The 22,586-nt window shown below is 41.7% G+C and overlaps 1 protein-coding gene across 1 annotated transcript in view; it reads left to right on the top strand.

The window, feature by feature from the left end:
- CWC22 (CWC22 spliceosome associated protein homolog) overlaps nt 1-22,070 on the top strand; it is a 60,167-nt gene extending 38,097 nt beyond the window's left edge. Inside the window, exons 14-20 of the mRNA XM_038751514.1 lie at nt 2,572-2,632; nt 12,439-12,516; nt 14,000-14,152; nt 15,109-15,236; nt 16,084-16,185; nt 16,294-16,505; nt 20,593-22,070. Of these exons, the coding sequence (XP_038607442.1) occupies nt 2,572-2,632; nt 12,439-12,516; nt 14,000-14,152; nt 15,109-15,236; nt 16,084-16,185; nt 16,294-16,505; nt 20,593-21,179 (1,321 nt within the window). The 3' untranslated portion in view covers nt 21,180-22,070. The remainder of the gene's footprint in view (nt 1-2,571; nt 2,633-12,438; nt 12,517-13,999; nt 14,153-15,108; nt 15,237-16,083; nt 16,186-16,293; nt 16,506-20,592) is intronic.
- Nucleotides 22,071-22,586: the final 516 nt, after the last annotated feature.

Here is a 22,586-nt window from a genome sequence, read left to right as displayed (position 1 = left end):
TCTCCTTTCTTCCAAGCTCAGGGTTAAAACTGTTCTTCTCTAGTTTTGAGTGATGGCAAAATGCAAATACAAGCACATACTGCCTTGAGCATTTGATTTCATACGGAGCTCTCTTCATTGGGGTCAGGATAAAATGAGTTATTACTGTTATTTTTTTTTTTTGAAAATTTTTTGACATTTCCAAAATCCTGAAACTACTATCAGTGAAGTTGTAAATTTAAGGCAAAAATGATTTGGACCTGTGTTTATTTTCTTGTCAAAGCTTGGGGGATCTGTGTGTGAGAGAGAGAGCTCTCCCAGTTCCCGTCTCTAATTTCTTTGAATGCAACCAGTATTCTCAATAGTGCCACAAAATGCATTGTCACTCTGCATTTTGGTGGCAGAATTAGGGTGTTTTTTCTAAAGATGTTAACGGGTCTGAAAATGGATGAAATGTTGAAAGAAACCACTGCAGCGCCGTTTTAAGTGAACTCAGTGTGGAGTATGTTTTTTTGTTTTGTTTTGTTTCCTTGTTTTTCAGTAGTATTGGTTAAGTCTCTAATATATGCCTGGCACTGAGTGCTGGGGTAAATTCAGTAAGATCAGATCGGAGGCCGTCTCTGTCCCACATGGGGCTCACAGTCATCATCATCAATCGTATTTATTGAGCACTTACTATGTGCAGAGCACTGTACTAAGCGCTTGCACTGTACTAAGCGCTTGCACTTATCGAAGGGAGGATTTAATCCCCATTTTGCAGATGAGACAACTGGGGCACAGAGAACTGAACTGACTTACCCAAAGTCACACAGCAGACAAGCGGCAGATCCAGGATTAGAACCCACGTCCCCTGACTCCCATGTCTGTGCTCTTTCCAAACACTGCTTCAAGATGTATGGCTTTTTTTGTGTGTGTATGGTATTTTTAATGGCATTTGTTGAGCACTTACTATGTGCGGGCACTGTTTTAAGCACTGGCATAGATAGGAGGTAACCAGTTTGGACACAGTCCCTGTCCCATATGGGGTTTAACAGTCTTAATCCCCATTTTATAGATGAGGTAACTGAGGCACAGAGAAGTGAAGTGACCTGCCCAAGGTCACCCAGCAGTCAAATGGCAGAGCTGGGACTAGAGCTCGGGACCTTCTGTCTCCCAGCCCTATGCTCTGTCCACTAGGCCATGCTGCTTCTATCTTTGTGTTATCTTTGGATTTCATGAATACTTAATTATTGAACAGGTATTTGGACCTCACTTTTGCAGTTAATGCTAATTTTGCTGAAACCCTTCTTTCTTGTGGAGTTCTGAGCCATCATTTCTTATGTGTGGAATCTAAATCAAGTTAGAGAAGCAGCATGGCTCAGTGGAAAGAGCCCGGGCTTGGGAGTCAGAGGTCATGGGTTCTAATCCCGACTCCACCACTCGTCAGCTGCGTGACTTTGGACAAGTCACTTCACTTCTCTGTGCCTCAGCTCCCTCATCTGTAAAATGGGGGTGAAGACTGTGAGCCCCACATGGGACAACCTGATTGCCTTGTATCTACCCCAGCGCTTAACAAATACCAACATTATTAATCTTCCGGCTACTGTTTATATTTCTTGGTTTTATGTTTTTTGCATAATGAATGGCTTGACCTTTTAATCCTGTTTGTAGTGTCCCAGCCCCAATTTCTTAACCTGCCTGTATTTAACCAGCCAGGACCATAACTTCATTATCCAGGTGATTCCTTAAGAAGAGAGCACCACCAGCCCAAAGGGCTTCTTGTATGGGAGTCTGTCAGCCTTCCTACCTTGAAATCCGTGCTTCTGTAAGGGATTGGTAACCCAGAATTCAGATATTAAAATCCATCTGATTTAGTCCCTGGATTATCAAGAGATTTAGACTATGTAATGTCTCATGCCTTTTTGGTTTGACTTGATTTTCATCTGTTTTTCCTTTTAAAAAATTACACGATCAGAACTTCCTGGCTACTAGTAAAATGGAATGAATCAAAAAGCCGTAAAATGTTCCTTAAGCAAGAAAAGTTAGAAGGTGTAGGAGAATAAAAATATCAAACTTTTTTAGGGTGCTTCAATGTCCTAGATTTGTTTCCATTCAGGGTATATGTTGGTGTAATTTCTCTCTGTTCTGAGTGTGTCCATGACACTATAGGGTGATGAAGGTGATGGTTGTGGTATTTAAGTGCTTACTATAAGACAGGCACTGTACTAAGTGCTGGAGTAGATACAAGGTAATTAGGTTAGACACAGTCCGTGTCCCACATAGGACTCACAGTCTTAATCCTCATTTTCCAGATGAAGTAACTGAGGCCCAGAGAAGTGAAGTGACTTGCCCCAGGCCACACAGCAAACATGTGGCAGATCTGGAATTAGAACCCAGGTCCTTCTGTCTCCCAGGCCCCTGCTTTCTCCACTAAGCCACGCCGCTTTAGCTTTGTACTGCAGTTGCATTTTCCTTTATGAATAATGTCACTTAGATGTTAAAAAATGCCCCAAAACATCACCGAGCAATCTATTTGAAAGTAAGGTCTTTACGTCTGCAAGCATTTTATATTATAAATGTTTCTTGCTTTTGTTTTTTTCTTAATCTCCGCAGTTTAGACTTTGAAGAGTGCGCACACAAATTGCTGAAAATGGAGTTTCCCGACAGCCAAACGGTAAACAGATTCTTTGGTTTTGAAGTCGAGGTTATGCCCAAGCTTCTGGCCTGGTTCGCTTGTATGGTTTGATAAGAAAGTTTGCTCCCTCTTTTGCCACACAACCAGCTATAATAGATGTCTAATCATGGCAAAGTATAATATGCTTGATTATCCTGTGTTTTTTAAAAGCTTTCAGATTGTGGTAAATAGGTTTTTATTGAACAAGGGTGCCATAAACTAGAATGATTTCAATAAACTTGGGGCAGATTAATGGGTTTGTACTCTCCCAAGCACTTAGTACAGTGCTTTGCACACAGTAAGCACTCAATAAATGCAATTGAAAGAATGAATGACTACAACCATTATGTACACTGTCAATCAATGGTATTTATTGAGCGCTTACTGTGTGCAGAGCGTGTACTAAGCACATGGGAGAGTACAGTACAAGAGGGTCAGTAGACACGTTCCTTGCCCACTGTGACCTTATAGTCAGAGGGAGCTGAATGGTCCCGTACAGCTCTGAAAATGACCCACCCAGTCCCAAACTTTATAACTTGGTGGATATAAAATTTGGGCACTGGGAGAATTGGGCTCAATACATTTGAAGAATGTTTTCCACACATAAAGCTCATCGTGGGCAGGGAACGTGCCACCAACTCTGCTGTATTATGCTTTCCCAAACACTTAGTACAGTCCTCTGCACACAGTAAGAATTCAGTAAATACTTTCAGGTGATGATAATGCCTAGAAGCTGAATTTTAAGCCCGCTATTACTATACAGCAAATGTAAAGAGCAAGAGCCAGCAGAATTCAGAAAAATCACACCATTATTGGAAGAAGAAGTCCTTTTTTTGTGGGGTACAGTTAATAATGATGATACTTTGTATTTTATCAGAATCATTCAAGATATAATCCTTTAGCTCATTTAAAATCATCTTATCCCAGAAATATGTTGCTGTGGGATCCTCTGCTAATATTGCATAGTGGAAAAAATCACCTCACTGCGACCATTTCACCTTCTTGCTTACCCCAGGAGCTTGCCAAAGTCCACTCTGGTTGTTCAAAATATTAAACACTAAGCCCTTTCATGCAGGAGTGGAAGCCCCATATGCCAGGAGAGGAGGAGCAGGAAATAAGACGGGGGGGGGTGGGCAGTACCAACTCATATCCCGTTCCTAGTTTTCTTTAGGTCTTTTTGGGGAAATCATCTACAAATAGGACTAGTGATGATGCTAATAATTCTGGCTGTTGAATTGCATATAAATAAGAGCGTTGGGGTCGTAACAGTACGTGCCAGGCCCTGTACTAAGGTCTGGGGTCATTACAAGTTACTCCAAGTTGGACACAGTCACGGTCTTATCCCCAGTTTATAAATTAGGTAACTGAGGCCCAGAGAAGTAAACTGATTTGCCCAAGGTCACACAGCAAACAAGTGGGAGAGACGGGATTAGACCCCCGAACCTTCTGACTCCTGAGCCCTTGCTCTATCCATTAGACCACACTGCTTCTCATTGTGTCACCACCCCTAAAGGCTATTGAAATTATTCCCTGGGAAGGAACTCAGATCCTCTGCCATTCCTCTGGGCTAGGAAGTACTGCCTTCTGCCCCGTCCCCCGGCAGAAACTAATACCAGAAAGAAAAGGGAAAAATTTTATAGCCTAGGAAGGGAGATCTAGATTTTTATAATGGAAGCTGAACCCTTTCACAGTCAATTTTACATGGTGTTTGCCTTTTCTGCCCTATGGATAAAAGGCCAAATCCATGTGGCCAAGTTTTCATCAACCATTTGAAGAAATCCGGGAGTTCCAGAGTTGATACTTCAGACTCTAAGCAGTCTTTCGCCCATGAAACCCATGTGGCTCGTGAGTAGAACTTAAAACACTAGTTCTTCATCCAGTTTAAAACCAACCTTTTGGCACTAGAACCCTGAAACCATTGACCTTTTAGTGGTTTAAAATATATCATCCTTCCTCCCTGTTAGGGGAAACGTTCTATATGAGACCCCTGAATTATTGGATCTGAAATAACGTAAATATTTGACGACTTAAAGTTCTTGCAATTTCTGGGTTATCTTGCGCTGCCTCATAGCTGTGGAGTTTTCCCTGGCTCTTTCTCTCTTGGAAAATTCAAAGGTAAAAAGAAAAATTCACCTGAAGGAATGATCAGTATTTTGCTTTAGCCTCCTGAGCATTTCTCTTCTGCAGCTTAGTTTAGGACTTAGTATTCTGTGGGTGGAGTAAGACAGAAAATATGAAGGTTCATTAAAAACAATTTTACAATACTTGCCAAATGAGTTAAGGAAATAGAGACATTGTTTACTAGTAGAATAAACTTCTGCTGATAGCTAAAATCAACAGAAGTGATAACTGTTGAGTATGCAGAGAGCCTGACAAAAACTTGTTGAGAAACTTTCTCCTTTCTCTTCACAGCTGCATTATTTAGTTTTTTTAGATGATGATAGTAATAACAGTTATGGCATTTTGCCATGTGCCAGGCACTGAACTAAGCGCTGGGGTGGATACAAGCAAATAGGGTTGGATATAGAGTCCCTGTCCCACAAGGAGCTCACAGTCTGAATCAGATAATAATAATAATAATGATGGCATTTATTAAGCGCTTACTATGTGCAAAGCACTGTTCTAAGCGCAGGGGAGGTTACAAGGAGATCAGGTTGCCCCTCGGGGGGCTCACAGTCTTAATCCCCATTTTACAGATGAGGTAACTGAGGCCCAGAGAAGTGAAGTGACTTAGCTGCGGTCCCACAGCAGACAAGTGAGCCCGTTGTGGACAGAATTGTCTCTCTTAGTTTCTGAATTGCACACTCCAAGCACTGAGTACAGTACTCTGCACACAGTCAGCGCTCAATAAATATGGTTGAATGAATGCAGTGGCGAAGCCAGGATTAGAACCCAGGTTCTTCAGACCCCCAGGCCCATGCTCTATCCACTAGGCCATGCTGCTTTTCATTCATTCATATTTATTGAGTGCTTACTGTGTGCACAGCACTGTACTAAGCACCTTGGAAAGTACAATTCGGCAACAGAGACAATCCCTCCCCAACAACGGGCTCACAGTCTAGAAGTGGGGAGCAGAGGCTGTGTCTGTAACTCTTTTGTACTGAACTCTTCTAAGGGCTGTATACAGTGCTCTGTCCAAAGTAAGCGCTCAATAAATACCATTGATTGATTGTAACTTGCAGTCAGAAAGATAATTGGGCAATACTCTTGCTGAGTAAATTCCATCCAGGACAAAGTGAATTGCGGCAGGGAGTCAGGAGACCTAACCTTTTTGTGCTTTGCTTTTCTCATCTGTAAAATGGGGATAAGATGCCTTTCTCTTAGATTGTGAGTCCGGCGTAGGGAAGGGGCTGTGCCCAATCTAATGATCCTGTATCTACTTCAGCACTTAGCTTGGTGCCACACTCAACACATTATCAGTAAATACCTTAGCTGGTTAAGTCTAGATTAGAAAATAACTTTCTTATGACACCGCTGCATTATGCTGCATGACCAGCCTAAATCATGAGATCTCTAGGAGTTTGGCTAAGGGTGGGTCACTAGAGATCCTAGTCATGGGATGTTTAAAAGATGAGAAAGCATGACCTAGTGGAAAGGGCACAGGCCTGGGAATCAGAGGACCTGGGTTCCAATCCCAACTCTGCCACTTGCCTACAGTGTGACCTTGGGTAGGTCACTTCACTTCTTTGTGCCTCTGTTTCCTCATCTGCAGAATGGAGTTTCAGCACCTGTTCTCTCTCCCTGTCAGACTGAGCCCATGTGGGACGGACTGACTGCCATCTTCAGTCATTCATTTTCCAGTGGCTCCTTTCCCACTCTTTTCAAACATGCTTGCGTCTCCCCTAATCCTAAAAAAAGCCCTCCCTTAGTCCCACAGCTCCCTCCAGTTATCACCTTCCTTCCCCTCCTACCATTCATCTCCAAACTTCTTCCATGGATTTTGTACACCCTCTGTCTCCATTTCCTCTCCTCCAATTCTCTCCGTGACTCCTTCCAATCTGGCTTGTGCTCCCTTCACTCCACAGAAACTGCCCTCTCCAAGCGTCCCCAATGACTGTTTTCTTGCAAATCCAATAGCCTCTACCCCATCCTAAAGCTCCATAACTCCATGACATCTCAGCTGCCTTTGACAATGTGGACCACCCCTTCTCCTAGGAACATTATGTAACCTTGGGTTTACGGCACTGTCCTCTCCTGGTTCTCTTTCTAGCTCTCTAACTGCTCCTTCTTAATCTCTTTTGTAGGCTCCTTCTCTCCTCCTAACTGTGGGGGTGCCTTAAAGCTCATTTCTGGGTCCCCTTCATTTACACACACTCCCTTGGAGAATACATTCACTCTCATTGTTTCACCTACCATCTCTACATGAATGATTCTCAAATCTACCTCTCCAGTCCTGACGTTGCTCCTTCTCTACAATATGTCATTTCCCCCGCCTTCAGGACATCTTTACTTGGTTGTCCTACCAAAACCTCAGATTTAACATGACCAAAACTCCTTTTCTTCCCCCCCAAATCCTTTCCTCCCCCTGACTTGTCTATCACTGTAGACAGCACCACTATCCTCCCTGTCTCACCATCTCACCGTGGCATTACCCTTGACTCATCCCTTTCATTCAATCCATGCATTCGACCTGGCACCAAATCCTGTCAGTCCTACCTTCACAAAATCTCTAGAATCCAGCCTTTCCTCTCCATCCAAACTGCAACCCCGCTGCTCCAAGCATTCATCATATTCCTCCTCGACTACTGCATCAGCCTCCTCACTTCCCGTCTCTCCCCTCTCCGGTCAATACTTCACTTTGCTGCCCGGATCATTTTTCTGAAAAGCTACTGAGTCCATATCTCCCCACTCCTCAGAAACCTCCAGTGGCTGTCGATCAATCAATCAATCCATCAGCCAATCTCCTCAGCAGGCAGAAACTACTTCTCATCGGCTCTAAGGTGCACAGTCAGCCATCTCCCACAGTGTGCCTCAGTGGAAATTGCCCGGACTTGGGAGTCAGAGGTCGTGAGTTCTAATCCCGGCTCCGCCACTTGTCAGCTGTGTGACTTTGGGCAAGTCACTTCACTTCTCTGTGCCTCAGTTGCCTCATCTGGAAAATGGGGATTAAGACTGGGAGCCCCACCTGATCACCTTGTATCCTCCACAGTGCTTTGCACATAGCGCTTAACAAATGCCACCATTATAATTATTATTATTATTACCTAACCTCGCTGATCTACCCCACACTCCGCCTTTCTGACACCATCCTACTGTCTACCCTTTGCCCAAATTCTGTCTGGTCCTGGAACTCCATATCTGACAGTCCACTACCCTCCACACCTTCAAAATCCTCCTAAAATCACAACTATTTTAAGAGGCCTTTTCAGACTAAGCATTGTATTTCTCCACCCACCCTCCCCTCTGCATCATCTATGAACTTGGCCCAGAACTTCTTGTAAGTTCTTTGCTACTTACCCCAACCTCACAGTACATATGAAAATATTCTTATACTCTACTATTTTCTCTACCTGTTATTTATTATAATGTCTGTCTTCTATAGCCCGTAAGCTCCTTTTGGGCAGAGAGTGCTTTACTGCTCTCTGCACATAGTAAGCACTCAATAAGTACCATTGACTGATTGATTTGGGGTGAATGAGTTGTAAACTAAAAGCTGGTTGCGGGTTTAGGTGGTTTATAATTCCTTTGCCCCCGCTCCCGCCCCAAAACCTAATTTTAAATGTCCTTCCAAATGTTCGAGAAGCATGCTGGCTATAATAGTTTTTGTTAAATTTGATTTTTTTTTTTGCTCATTCTCATTCCTTTAAGCTTGAGGAAAATCCCAATCTTTGAAACATGGGAATATTGCACATTTATTTGTCGAGCTACATAATACTGGATAAAGATTACTTGTCCGAGGTCAATTGACTGTATTTTGAGTTGTGACGTGGAGACATAGTTTTGTGATTCCCGTTTGGGAGGAAGAATAAGAATTTGGCATTTTGTTTCATGTGGGTGTTTTTTGTTAGTAAAAGGCCTTCAGCAGTGCAATCATTTATTAATGGGAAATCAGCTTCTGTAGTGTTATTAAATAATACAACATTCCACAAACCAATAAATTATTCCATTTTTACTTCTCTGTGGTCGAATTTTGAAGCCATAAGGAAGGTTTTAAACTAAAAGCATAAAAAATTCACGAATCCTTTGACTATATTTCTGCTATAGGTTAGGCATAACCAAAAGGTTCTAAAGCTCAGCGGAGTGCTTTATAATTCAACAAAATGAAAGGCAAAAGAACTCTTAAAAAAAGATGCAGCACGGAAGCAGTGTCTAGAAAATAATTTTAAAGCATCTGACTAAGCAAACCTCCCTTCCCCTGCAAAATAGAGCTATTTTAATAGTGCCATCCCATAGTGCTTTTTTTACCTTTTTACCAACCTAAGCTAATTCATGGTTTCAAGCAAAAATCTTATTTAAGCACAACATAAAAGTTCATGGTAAGCGTATAATTATTGAAGAAAGAGAGCCCAACTTCTGGCAGGGATACCATGTTATAAGTGTACCTTACACGGAGTTCTTTTTTAAGCAGTCAGTTATGTTGATTGAGTGTCTCACTATCTGTGTGCAGAGGGCTGTTCAAAACACTTGGAAGAGTACGATAGAAGTATAATTCCCATAGCCTGCCCTAGAATATCAATCAATGGTCTTTATTGAGCACTTGCTGTATAAGGAGCACTGTACTGAGCATTTGGGAAAGTACAAAGGTGTACAGGGGGTTGTGAGTGTATAGTCAATCGTATTTATTAAGCACGTACTGAATGCAGAGCACTGTACTAAGTGCTTGGGAGAGTACAACAGAGTTGGTTCCCTGCCCACCATGTGTGTAATAATAATAATTGTGGCATTTGTTAAGCGCTTACTATGTGCCAGGCACTCTTCTAAGCGCTGGCAAATCAAGTGGGACGCAGTCCCTCTCTTACGTGGGGCTCACAGTCTCAATCCCCGTTTTACAGATGAGGGACCTAAGGCACAGAGAAGTGAAGCGGCTTGCCCCTGGACACACAGCAGACAAGTGGTGGAGCTGGGATTAGAACCCATGATCTGACTCCCAACCCCGTGCTCTATCCACTGTGCCATCCTACAGCACGTAATGCTCAGGTGTTGCAAAACTGCTTACTCTGTAGTACTCCCAAATGTTCAGTACAATGCTCAGCACCCAGTAACCAGTGAATAAATGTCATCGAATGAAGTGCCTAGATGGTGGTTCTGCTGCTATGACATCGAAAGAAGAAAAATTAATCAGGGATAGCCTCGCATATGAGGGCTTTGAAGATGGGGAGAGCGGTGCAAATTTGGGAGGTACACGAGGTGAATGGGATGTAGTAGGAAGAGAGGGCTTAGGTATTCTCCAAGTGATCATACCTTCCCAAGTGCTCAGCAATGCTCTGCATGCAGTAAGTGCTCAATAAATAGCATCGATTGATTGATAGGTTAGTGGGCTAAAAGGATGGAGTGCTATGAAGCCAAGGCTCAATAATTTTGAAGAGTGAGAAGGCGCCATGCAGGTTGTCGTTTTGAAAAGTGGAGGGTGGGAGACAATTAAACAGATAATTCAGAAACTCAGCTTCCATTATGCTTTGTGTGACCCAATCTCGGATAAAGCATTTAATGTGAAAGGATTTCTTTATACCTGACATATCATGGGAACTCTTTCTCTGATGAAAGGGGCTTTATGGGAAATCGTTAATTGCCCTCTTTCTTTGTAATTAATTTGTCAAATTGTTGAGGATATTGCCACGTTACCTCTCTTCGAAGAGATAGTTTAATTCCAGTGTCGTCCGTATTTGTTTCAGGTTTAGGACACTTAAGGACAAATGATAATAATAATAATAATTGGCATTTATTAAGCGCTTACTATGTGCAAAGCACTGTTCTAAGCGCTGGGGAGGATACCGGGTGATCAGGTTGTCCCACGTGGGGCTCACAGTCTTAATCCCCATTTTACAGATGAGGTAACTGAGGCCCAGAGAAGTTAAGTGACTTGCCCAAGATCGCACAGCAGGCATGTGGCGGAGTCGGGATTCGAACCCATGACCTCTGACTCCAAAGCCCGGGCTCTTTCCACTGAGCCACGCTGCTTCTCTGTCAAATGATCTATATGTAGCATTTACTTATGTGGCCTGAGAAAGGGAGCGTTAGAAAACAAGGTGACAATTAAAGAGAACAGCCAATTTCTCTGCACTTGTCTTCTTTCTTTCAAGTTTCTTTTTCTGCAGGGGGATGAAAGAAATGAGGCAGACCTAATTTCAGACTATTCCCACCGCTCTTCTCTTTGAGGAGCCGTGACACATGTTTTATTTCCTGGCTATTGAAATATTGAGAAGTATTTCATTAGGTAGTGATTATAGAGGTGCTCCTTTAAGGTGTCAAGATAGAAATCTATAGTCATCTACTAACCGTTCACTTCATTCTGTTTAGAGACTCTGAGCAAAAATGGTTCACCTTTAAAAATTAAATTTGAAAACTCCATAAATATAGTTCGGTTACTAATATTGGTAGTTTTATCCAAAAAATTGTGTGTACCTTGGATTTTGTATTAGTGTTATTGGTTAGAAATAAGTTTGCCAATTAACCTTTAAAATTCTAATTAAAGCCGAAATTGCTATGTGAATGTCACATTTCTAACCGATTGCAGTCTGAAGGAAAGTATTCTAGACCTAGTGGCAACAACTTTGGTAACCCCTAAAAGAATGTTTTAATGAGCAGATCTATTCATGCGTGGGGTTATCCACAATCCCTCCTGCTAAAATAATTGTAATAGTTAATTAAAATGTTAAATTATTTAATTATTGAAAACCAAAAGGGATAACGATGTAATTGCTTTTTGGCTAGTGCAAACAGTAATTTGTTTTTCACATACTGCTGACTTTATTGTACCGGCATCTTATTACGTTTTATTGTTTAAAACCTGATTAACCGCAACATTACTGTAAAGCAGGAAGGGCAAGACGTAGAGTTGTTTTAATATATCAGGCTAATCTGTTGTGACAGGACTCAAAAGAATGGCTTTCATTTTAAGGCTGGGATGCTATTCTTATGTACAATTCACTTGACAAGTTTTCCCTTTTCAGATCAAACTTTTGGGCTGGGGGGGCATACTGTTATATTTCAGTTAGCGCTTTTAATTGGTTCCATGAAAATAGAGTGGGAAGCGGAAGAGGGCTAATCAAAGTAGTTCCCCATAGGAAATAACCCCAGGTGCATTACTGCATGAAGAAGAGCCGAAAAATTGACCCGAACAGCAGAAATGAAATAAAAACCACCAAGTAGGTCTTCTGTCCTTATTGAATGTCGCTTTCGGCACTTATACGCGGTGTGCCGTACCTGAGCACTTAATGTGTGTAATCAGTTATTTGTTCAGGTGTCTCATCCCGAAGTATTTGTCCTTCCTACTCCAACTATATGGAAGTTGCTTGAAGACAAAGAAAACAACATTTCGCTGTACTCTTCCAAGCACTCAGTGTACCGTGCTTTCACTCAGCTGATGCTCAATTAATACCAATCGATCGGGTCAGTAACTGAAAATTGGAGATATTAGGGGCAAGGTATACACACAGCCCATTCCCGATATACAGCCATCAACCTGACAAATCGTTTTTTTAAAAAAGACATCTAAATGTCTTTTTCCCTCATTCAAAAGTTTGTATTGTAAGACATTTAAACTGTATAAATATTTACTCTGTCATTTGCATTCTTCCCTAGTATAGATTCCTAGCAGTATGTGTAGTCGGCCACTATGTTCATTTTCCTCTTTTGTCCCCAAATAGAAAGAACTGTGTAACATGATACTCGACTGCTGTGCTCAACAAAGAACGTATGAAAAATTTTTTGGCTTATTGGCTGGGGTAAGTTCCTCCCTTGGTCAGGGCTTGAGGCAAACCTATCTGCTGTATTGAATTTTGAAATAATAATGATAGCAATTGTGGTATTTCTTAAGGACTCACTCAGTTTCGGTACTTTCTCGACTAGGGGAAATGAGGCGATGCTTTCTGCCCTACACTTCCTGATTCCCAACATAAACCCACAGCATTCCCCAAGACTAACTCCATGGCCAATCAAGCCGGCTAGCAGGCTGAATACTTTTTCATCAGAACCCCAGGCTGGGAGACAGCATGCCTAGTGGAAAGAGGCCTGAGAGTCGAGGAGATGTGTATTTCCATCCTGGCTTTTCCACTTGCCTGCTGTGAGGCATTGGGGAAGTCACGTAACCTCTCTTTGCCTCAGTTTACTCATTCGTAAAATGGGGATTCATTCATTCATTGCCTAGTCTCCCTCCCCCTTTGACTTTGATCCCCACGTGAGACGGGGACAGTGTCCAACCTGATTGTTCTGTATGCATTCCCGTGCTTAGAGCAGTGCTTGGAACACAGTAAGTGCTTCACTGTCATTCAGTCCATGTTCCTGTATATATGTATATATGTTTGTACATATTTATTACTCTATTTATTTTGCTTGTACATATCTATTCTATTGATTTTATTTTGTTATTGTGTTTTGTTTTGTTCTCTGTCTCCCCCTTCTAGACTGTGAGCCCACTGTTGGGTAGGGACTGTCTCTGTGTGTTGCCAACTTGTACTTCCCAAGTGCTTAGTACAGTGCTCTGCACACAGTAAGCGCTCAATAAATACGATTGATTGATTGATTGACTGATTCAGCTATTGTGCCTAAATTGATGCTCTTTTAATGTATGAGAAGCAGCATGGCTTAGTGGAAAGGGCCCAGGCTTGGGAGTCATAGGTCATGGGTTCTAATCCCGGCTCCGCCGCTTGTCAGCTGTGTGACCTTGGGCAAGCCACTTAACTTCTCTGCCTCCGTTACCTCATCTGTAAAATGGGGATTGACTGTGAGCCCCGCATGGGACAACCTGATTACCTTGTATCTATCCCAGCATTTAGAACAGTGCTTTAGCACATAGCACTTAACAAATACCAACATTATTGTTATTATTATATTATTATAATATAATAATATTTTATTATTTAATATAATAAGTATATTATTGTAATTATTGTGATTATATGTATATGATTATAATGTATAGTATATGGTTATAATATATAATTATATGATTATAAACACATCCAGAGGTGGATGTGTGTGCTTGTTCACCTTTAGATTTCCCTTTAATATTTATGTCATTGGTAGTCCAGTATTGTATTTGTAATGTGGCTTTTTATGGCAGCTAGCAAAGCCCAGTGAGATGACTGTACTTAAAAAATGCTATTTGATGACCACTCATGTAATGTCTGTGCTTTTTGACCTGCAGATTTCAAATTTTGGGGGTGCATGCTAAATGCATTCATATTTAACATTTGAATGTTATTTCAGCGCTTCTGCATGCTCAAAAAAGAATATATGGAATCGTTTGAGGGTATTTTCAAAGAACAGTACGATACCATCCACCGCCTGGAAACAAACAAATTGCGAAACGTTGCTAAGATGTTTGCTCATCTCCTATACACCGATTCTCTTCCGTGGAGTGTAAGTAGAAAGTCTGCTTCACAGCTTTCTCCCACATTCTCCGTTATACACCAAGAGTTGATTGAAAATTACCTGGATGTCTTTCCCATTTTGAAGTTTACTAACTTTCAAAAAAAAAAACCTTGGCCTTGCTAGTTAAGATTTGGGTTAGGGTCTGATCTTCCTCTTCCTCTAGGTCTGCTTTTGTATGATGACGGGATAAAAAAGATTTTGGAATTGATTGTAACCAAGTCTCCTACCGTCAGAGTCACGAATCAACCCACGTATTCCCTGCACTGTCCCCTGTAGAGGGGGAAATCAGGTCATTTTAGACTTGGAGGTGGAAGGAAAGATCAAATTCCGCAGCACAAGAATGCTTGGTTTTCTTCCCTTCTGCTTCTCCCAAGGAACACTGTAGCACCATCAGGAGCTCAGCCTTGGTTGAATAAAAAGGGCCTTTTAATATTTAAAGAATTAATCCATCTTTGTCATATAAGTAGCAGAACTATTTATCCTCTGCCTGAATTTTGTGTTTCTCCTTTCCTTTAAGGAAATTTCATTTTTTTCCCTTTATTTTTTAATATTGCGCCTTTATCTGTATGCCTGCACTGTTAGCAGTTGCCAATCCCCAAATTTCATTCATACACACAAACACACACTCTCTTTCTCTCCCCTCTCCATGCCCGCCCCCCAACCCTTCCCCCATATTCTCCATTGTGAGGGAATTTGACCCAACCCAAATTGTCGTAGAGGAAGTAGATTAATTAGAATTATAAGGATTACTTTAAATTGTAGGTATCTTTGCATCTTTTGAAAGCCAGAGAAAAATTATTTTTGGTTTATTGTTACCTTGTGAGCCCCCTCAGGGACAAGGACCTGTCTCTCTGCCACCTGTGTATTCTTTCCCAGTGCTTAGTTCAATGTTCTCCACACAGCGCTCGTTTAATAAAGACTATTACAACTATTCTAATTTGCAGGTCCTTGAATGTATAACATTGAGTGAAGAAACCACTACATCGTCCAGCAGAATTTTTGTGAAGATATTCTTCCAGGAACTTTGTGAATACATGGGACTTCCTAAACTGAATGCAAGACTGAAAGATGAGTAAGTGATCATTCTCCACGTATTCTTTTTTTCATTCAAAAGCATAAACAGCTTTCTGGTGCGGGTAATGTTTCTAAACCTATTTCTGAGCCATTTTTGCAAGTTTGTTACACTGTGTAACAACTTTTTCTCCATTTCTAGGCATATGCAAGTTACCTTTTGTTGACTGGTGATCGATGAGGCTTTTGAAGCTCTCTGCTCTTTCTTCAAATGTATATTATACTTACGTATACTGGAATCATTTTTTTAATTGTGACTTGAAAAGGCAATGGTATTTAACTTGATTTTCTTGTCTCATTTTGTGACAAGGTAGTTGACCATTTCACTTTGCTATTAAATTATGAATCAAATTGACTTCAACATAAAAAATATGTTTAAGGGGATAGCTTTTTGTGATTATAAAGATCCGTTTAAATAGCAAGCAATGCACACCACGTTGTACTTCTTAGAACATACTAAGGAAAATGATTATCATGCTTAGAGTAGTTCAGATTTGAGATGGAAAATTTGCATTTATTGAGACTACCTGTAAATTCACTCATACGCCGATCCAATTCTGGGAAAATGTCAGCTATAACATTAAGATTAAAAAGCGTTGAATAGTATATCCTTATGCATTTTTAGATATCCATTTTAGGAGATTGTGATTCTATAGTTTTAGCTATTTGAATCGTGCTAAGGAAGCATGTAACTTTTTTTGAGAATAGTAATTATATGATTGACTAGAAAAAAATGTGTAGTGATACTTTGGTAACACTTTCAAAAATTCTCTTACAGTATCTAGAGATTTTTCTAATCAGTTGACACCCTGAATTTATGTTGTCCCTCCTATTCTTATTTTCATTAGAACCCTACTACCTTTCTTTGAAGGATTACTCCCTCGGGACAACCCAAGAAATACACGATTCGCCATCAACTTCTTCACCTCCATAGGTCTTGGAGGTCTAACGTAAGGGATTTTCGGAATTTCATTTCCTTTGTGCGTCTTTTGCACTTCTCAAGTTAGCGCGTGTTTTCCCTTAGAATGTGACCTCAGTGTGACTTTTCCGTTGACTAGGGATGAATTGCGCGAGCATCTCAAAAACGCCCCAAAGATGATCATGACCCAGAAACAGGATGTTGAGTCGTCAGATTCTTCCTCCTCTTCTTCGCCATCCTCCTCGTCAGATTCCGACTCCTCGGACTCAGATTCTGATAGCAGCAGCAGCAGTTCAGATTCTTCCAGTGATAGCGATTCGTCGTCTACCAGCGGCCACAGTTCGGACGCAGGTATCGGACCTCCTCTATAAATTTATCTCACTCTCTTGTTAGGCCAACTGTACCAATAATGCTTACGGCGAGAGAGAGTAGCGATCAGCAGAAGTGATTTCCCAAGTTCAGGGGCTGAAAGTCTGCAGAAGTACCTGAAACTAAAGCCCAGTAGCACTATCTGAATGCAGCATCTGCAGTGCTTAAGAGGACAGAAACAAATCTCGAAGGTGAAAAATATGTTGTCTCTGGGATTATTAGAGGTGGTTTCTTCAAATTTTCAAAATACCATATGGCTTGTCTAATTTTAATATGTAGAAAACGTCTCAGTTGTTAAATTTATCCAATTGTTCAGCCACCTCATGGCCTATTTACATGGAGTCACAAGAGCTGATCAGTCTAGAATTATTTGGAAAAGCGAACTGACAGTGACATTTATATTAATAATGGGTCTTCTCAGCTATCTTCCCTGGCTCAGTAGGAGTCTTTAAACCCGGAGTGTTCCGATTTTCTTAGGCTCAGACCGTCCAAATATCCCAGTGTTCCTTCACCATGTGAGTCGCTTCAAGTGTGCTTTCCTCTTTTCATGTATTTTTTTAATGGTATTTAATAATAATAATAATAATTGTGGTATTTGATGAGCACTTACTATGTGCCAAGCACTGGGGTAGATACAAGGTAATCAGGTTGGACACAATCCCTGTCCCTTACGGGGCTCACAGTCTTAATCCCCATTTTGCAGATGAGGTAACTGAGGAACAGAGAAGTGAAGGGACTTGTCCAAGGTCACACAGCAGACAAGCGGTGCACCCGGGATTAGAACCGAGGTCCTTCTGACTCCCATGCTCTTGCTTCATCCAGTAGGCCACATTCCATTTTAGAGTTCAAGCAAGCGATGGCTAAATTGCCCACAGCCCTGTAGTTCCTTCCTAGTGCCAGGTTCCTGAATCCTATTTTGAATCCTGCTCTCCAAGACGCGGTGCAGCGTTGGGTCCGACAGGTTGACCCTGCTCTTCTCCCCTCAGTCCCAGTGATTCTCTGCGGGGAGGACGTTGAGCCCCCCGGGTTTCCCAGAGGAGACGGTCCATCCGCTGACGTAAACCCTATTTCTGACGTGAAATTGAAGCCGTCCTGTCCCTCGACGCTGTTGGCATAGTCTCATCCGAGAGGACCTGGTGTTTTATGTAGTCCGTTTGGAGACCAGGTGATTCCCCAGCATGAAATGCCGCCGCTTGCTTATTCAAAATGAATCTGACCGATTGTGAGATTTTTTTTTTTTTTTTTAAATAGCGAGATCTTCAAATTGGCCAAGGAATAAAACACCCAGGCGGGGCGAGAGCTTCAGAAACCTGTCGGTCACATTGAACACCGTACATCGGGTGGGGGAAGCCTAACACGATTTTGCCTCATTAAGTACTGGGGATGATCTTCGGAAGAACGAAGCCCAAGAGGAGGGCGCGGTGATTCAGGGTCACAGGGGCTTAGTTCAGCCAAGAGCCAGATGGCTCGGCCATGGACAGCTGCAGCTCAGTTGAGATGCTTGCTAGGAACCAGAGAGGTGAAGGTTCTTAGTGACAAGCTCACTGATTTGGCCGTCTGTCAGGGATGAAGGAATTGGGAGGAATTTGGGAGGAAGGGATGAGGCAGCAAAGGGGGTACAGCTAGAGTTTCTCGATTCTCTCTCCTGGGAAGATAGCAGTGCCAAACGAAGCAAAAATCATGGTCTTCTCAGCAGCATTCTCAATTTCTAGGCCCAAACAAGGGAAACACAGCAAAGGTGATTCAATATCAATAGGTAGTTAAAACACATGAGGTGATCGGATTTATTATTATTATTATTATTGCTCTAGTTAAGCGCTTACAATGTGCCAAGCACTGTTCTGAGCACTAGAGTAGATAGAAGTTAATCAGGTTGGGCACAGTCTCTGTCCCATACGGGGCTCCCAGTTTAAGTAGAAGAGAGTAGTAGGATTTAATCCCCACTTTCCAGATGGGGTAACTGAGGCCCAGAGGAGTGTGGTGGCTTTCCCAGCAGATGTGTGGCAGAACCGGGATTAGAACGCAGGTCCTCTGACTCCCAGACTTGGTGTCCTTTCTCTAGGCCAGGCTGCTGCTGCTTTTTGTAACTTAATATGCACAAATGGGCTGGAGCCTGACAAGCTGTTTTCTCAAGAAAACAAAGCTTTTGGGGGTGGATCATGTAGCTAAAAGCTTTTCGTCTTAATGTAGATTAGCCTAGTAAAGAGAATTCCAAAAGTAGTCTGAGAAAGCATTTCCCGAAATGTCCTTTAACCAAATCAGTCAATACTCTCCCAACAGCATGTCACGGTAGAATTATCAATCAGTCGGTCAATCAGTGGTATTTATTGAGGCTTTCTAAGCATCTGGGAGAGTACAATAGCGCGATACATCCGAGTTGTTAGACAAGTTTCTTGCCCATGAGAAACGCATTCCTGCTATAGGCGTATACAGAGAAGCAGTGTGGGCTAGTGAAAAGAACACAGGCCTGGGAGTTAAGAGGACCTGGATTCTAATCCCAGCTCCCCCAATTGCTTGCTCTGAGACCTTGGGCAAGTCACTTCATTGCTCTGGACCTCAATTGCCTCAACGGTAGAATGGGGATTCAATACCCGTTGTCCCTCCTTTCTAGACTGTGAGCCCCATGCAGAACAGGGACCGTGTCCGACCTAATTAATTTGTACCTTCCCCAGCGCTTAGTACAGTGTTTGATGTTAAAAAAAAAAACCTGGTAAAAACATAAATGAGCAAAAATTGAATTACTAACTGACAGACCTTTCCCTAATTTACAACACTCCGGTAGCAACAAGCACACTCCGCCCTCAGGATTTATCCCTCTCCTCGGTACTTGGGCACATTATCAATCAATGGTATTCATTGAGAGCTTACTGGATGCAGAGCACTGTACTAGGCATTTGGGAGATTACAATAAAACAGCGTAAGCGCTTAGTACAGTGCCCAGCATACAGTAAGCGCTCAATAAATACGATTGAATGAATGCTCCCTGCCCGCAAGGTGCTCGTTTGTATGTTCAATTGTTTTTTCAGCCTGATACATTTACACCACTTTCTGTTTATATCCTTGTCCGTCCTCCAGCTCCCACTGTTTGTGAACTAATTTTTGTCTGTCTGCCCCACCAGATTATAAGGTCTTGAAGGGGCAGAGTTTGTGTACCTCGCTCTTGTAATCAATCTTTGGTATTTACTGGGCACTTATCGTGTGCAGAACCCTGTACTAAGTGTGTGGATGAGTAAAATACAGCAGAGTTGGAAGATATGACTCTTGCTGACTACAGTTTCATGGGGGAGACAGATATTAACTCTCCCAAGCAGTTAGTGTAGTGCTTCACACACAGTAGGCACCATTGTCGAGGATGAAGAAGAGGCTAAGGATGACGAATGGGAGTGTATCAGTGTGGTAGGGAATAACTTAAGGGTGCTTTAAAGGTAGGGATGGATAGGCCAGTAGAAGAAGCAGCGTGGTGTTGTGGATAGAGCACGGGTCTAGGAGACAGGAGATCATGGGTCCTAATCCCAGCTCCACCACCTGTCTGCTCTGTGACCTTGGGCGAGTCATCTCAGTTCCCTGGGCCCCAGTTACCTCATCTGTAAAACAGGGATTGAGGCTGTGAGCCCCACATGGGACAGAGACTATGTCCAACCCGATCTCCTTGTACATAGTACAGCGCCTGGCACGTAGGAAGCACTTAACAAATATCGTTATTACTATCTGATCACTTCAATAAATAATACTGCCAGTTGACACCTGGCTGTTTTTAACTAAACAGATCCGATCTTACAGCTTACACGCAGAAGTGCACCCGGTTCTGCTTTTGCTTTAACTTCTAAGCAACGCTCTATTCGGCATGTTGTTTGCAAATGCAAGTGTTCGGTCGCTAAGGAAAACTGGAATTTTCCCATATAGCGTATTTACAAGAAGGTTAACTGACAGAAGACAGCTTTAAATGCCACGGTGATTATTTGGAAACTCCGAAGCTAAAGTATAGAATAGTAACCACCAACAATTAACAGGAGGATTTTCTTTTTCCAAAGCCCTCGCAATTAAGAGCCGATTTGTCCCTCATTTATAGATACAGCTAAAGGGAAAAGGAAAGTACAGAGAAAGAAAAAAAGCAAAGAAGCAGACAGAGTCACCCGGAAAAAACAAACAAATGAGCAGAAACATCTAGAGAAGAAAATGGAAAGAAGGCCCCAAGAGACAAGAGCTGAAGAAGAAAGAAACCCAGAGAAAAATTCGGAACGAAACGCGAGGGATCCACATTGGAGAGATGTATCAAAACATGTCCCGGACAGAGACGTTATTTCTGACCGCAACAGTTACTCCACCGGGAAGGACAGGGATCGTGACAAGCACACAGATTTTGCAGATAAGTACGGAGAGTTGAAAAAGAAGAGGGGAGAGCGAAGAAATTCCTTTTCTGAAAACGAGAGAGACAGGCCCAGGAGCAAAGACTGGGAGAATCTCAGTAGAAGAAAAGAGAGATCCAAGTCGAGAGAGAGGACCAGAAACGATTCAGGCCCCCAGGGTGAGGAAGACCGATACCGGAACGGCTCGGAAAGACGATCTGGAAAGCCAAACAAACACTCTGAGCAATCCAGAGAATCAAGGAAACATCAGGAGCGACGAAGGGAGAGTTCTCCACCAAGGCGAAAATAACTGCTCTTCTGCAGTGTCAACAGAAACATACCTTTGGTCCCACTTAAACTGAACATTTTTTACATGATTGGTGAACTGTGTATCCAAAAGGCAACCTTTGTATAAAGTACTGGTTTGTATTTGTAAACTTGAGCCAAAATTTTTAAGACTTTTCAGTGGAACATCTTTTCTAATAGCAATTTTACAAGGCCCGTCTTTGGGCTTATTGGAAGTAAACTATTCCATTTGAGAGAAAATGCAAAGTTGGTTTCTATTTTGTGAATAAAATCACAATCACATCAGAATCTCAGTGAATGAGTACATTTATCAGTGACTTTAAGTATTTTTCCTATTAGTATTTCTCACAACTTAAGAGCCTGTAATGGAAAATCATAGTTGTTGTCTTAAGTAACTGCAGAGCTAGTTACATGGGATCAGGGCAAGATAAATTAGGCTTCATGGGTTTCTGTAATATTTTTGGCAAAATTCCTCATTTTAAGAAGATTGAGGCTCAAATTAAGTTGCCTGTTAGTTTTCAGATGTTTCAAGGAGCATAATTTCTGTCCCCAAAATAGTGCACTGAAGCTATGCAAATGTGAAACCAATGCATACATAAGTTATTTACCAATTTTGCTCTATCCCTTTGGACTGTTCTTCTTGCCTTTGTAATATAATTTGTGAACGTATTAACAGACAGTATAATTATGGCTGTTTTTTGTTTGGTTTCTAGAACACTGCAGAAGAATACTTACGTGTGAAAAGTACAAATGGCAAAGCTATGAAATTAAGGTCATTTCGTGAGAATATATTGAGAATAATTTAATCACCCATCATTTTGTAATGCCCACTGCTTGAAAAGACAGCATTTTTTGGTTTTTATACTGTTTTTTAAATAAAACATTTTCGCCCCTCCGAGATGTTAGATGTTTTGGTAGCCATTTAACACTTTAGCTTCTTTGTCACCTCAAAAACACCCGAGAGCAACTTCCAACTCATGGGACCCTATTCATGTTTAACCGTCCAAATGTTTCTTATAAAGCTTTTCCCTTGAGTGGCTGAAGTTAAAAACTAAAGTCTGTGTTTGGATTTAAAGCTTGAACATAAAGTATATGCTAAAATCATAGGAAACTGAAAAATGTTTGGGAGTGAGAAGAAATACATTTGGAAAAGTCCCTAGTAAGTCAAGCCTCCTGTAGCAGTACTGTTGAGAATGAATCTGTGTTATGCACAACTTATGCTATGCACAAAGTATCACAAATTATACCAAAGAGATAGCATTTTGAGATTGAACAGAACTCAAGATTCCAAATAGTGGTTCAAACTATTGAAACCTATGCTGCTTTTATTAAGACATCCGTCTGAAAACTAGACACAGAATGGTGAATTAAAAAGAGCCATTTCAACATATCAAATGAGAAAAAGAATACC

This window comes from Tachyglossus aculeatus, chromosome 9, assembly GCF_015852505.1.
Source record: "Tachyglossus aculeatus isolate mTacAcu1 chromosome 9, mTacAcu1.pri, whole genome shotgun sequence".
NCBI classification, from domain to species: domain Eukaryota; kingdom Metazoa; phylum Chordata; class Mammalia; order Monotremata; family Tachyglossidae; genus Tachyglossus; species Tachyglossus aculeatus.
The sequence above is the reverse complement of the archived record's forward strand: the minus strand, read 5'-3'. Positions and strand labels throughout refer to the sequence as shown.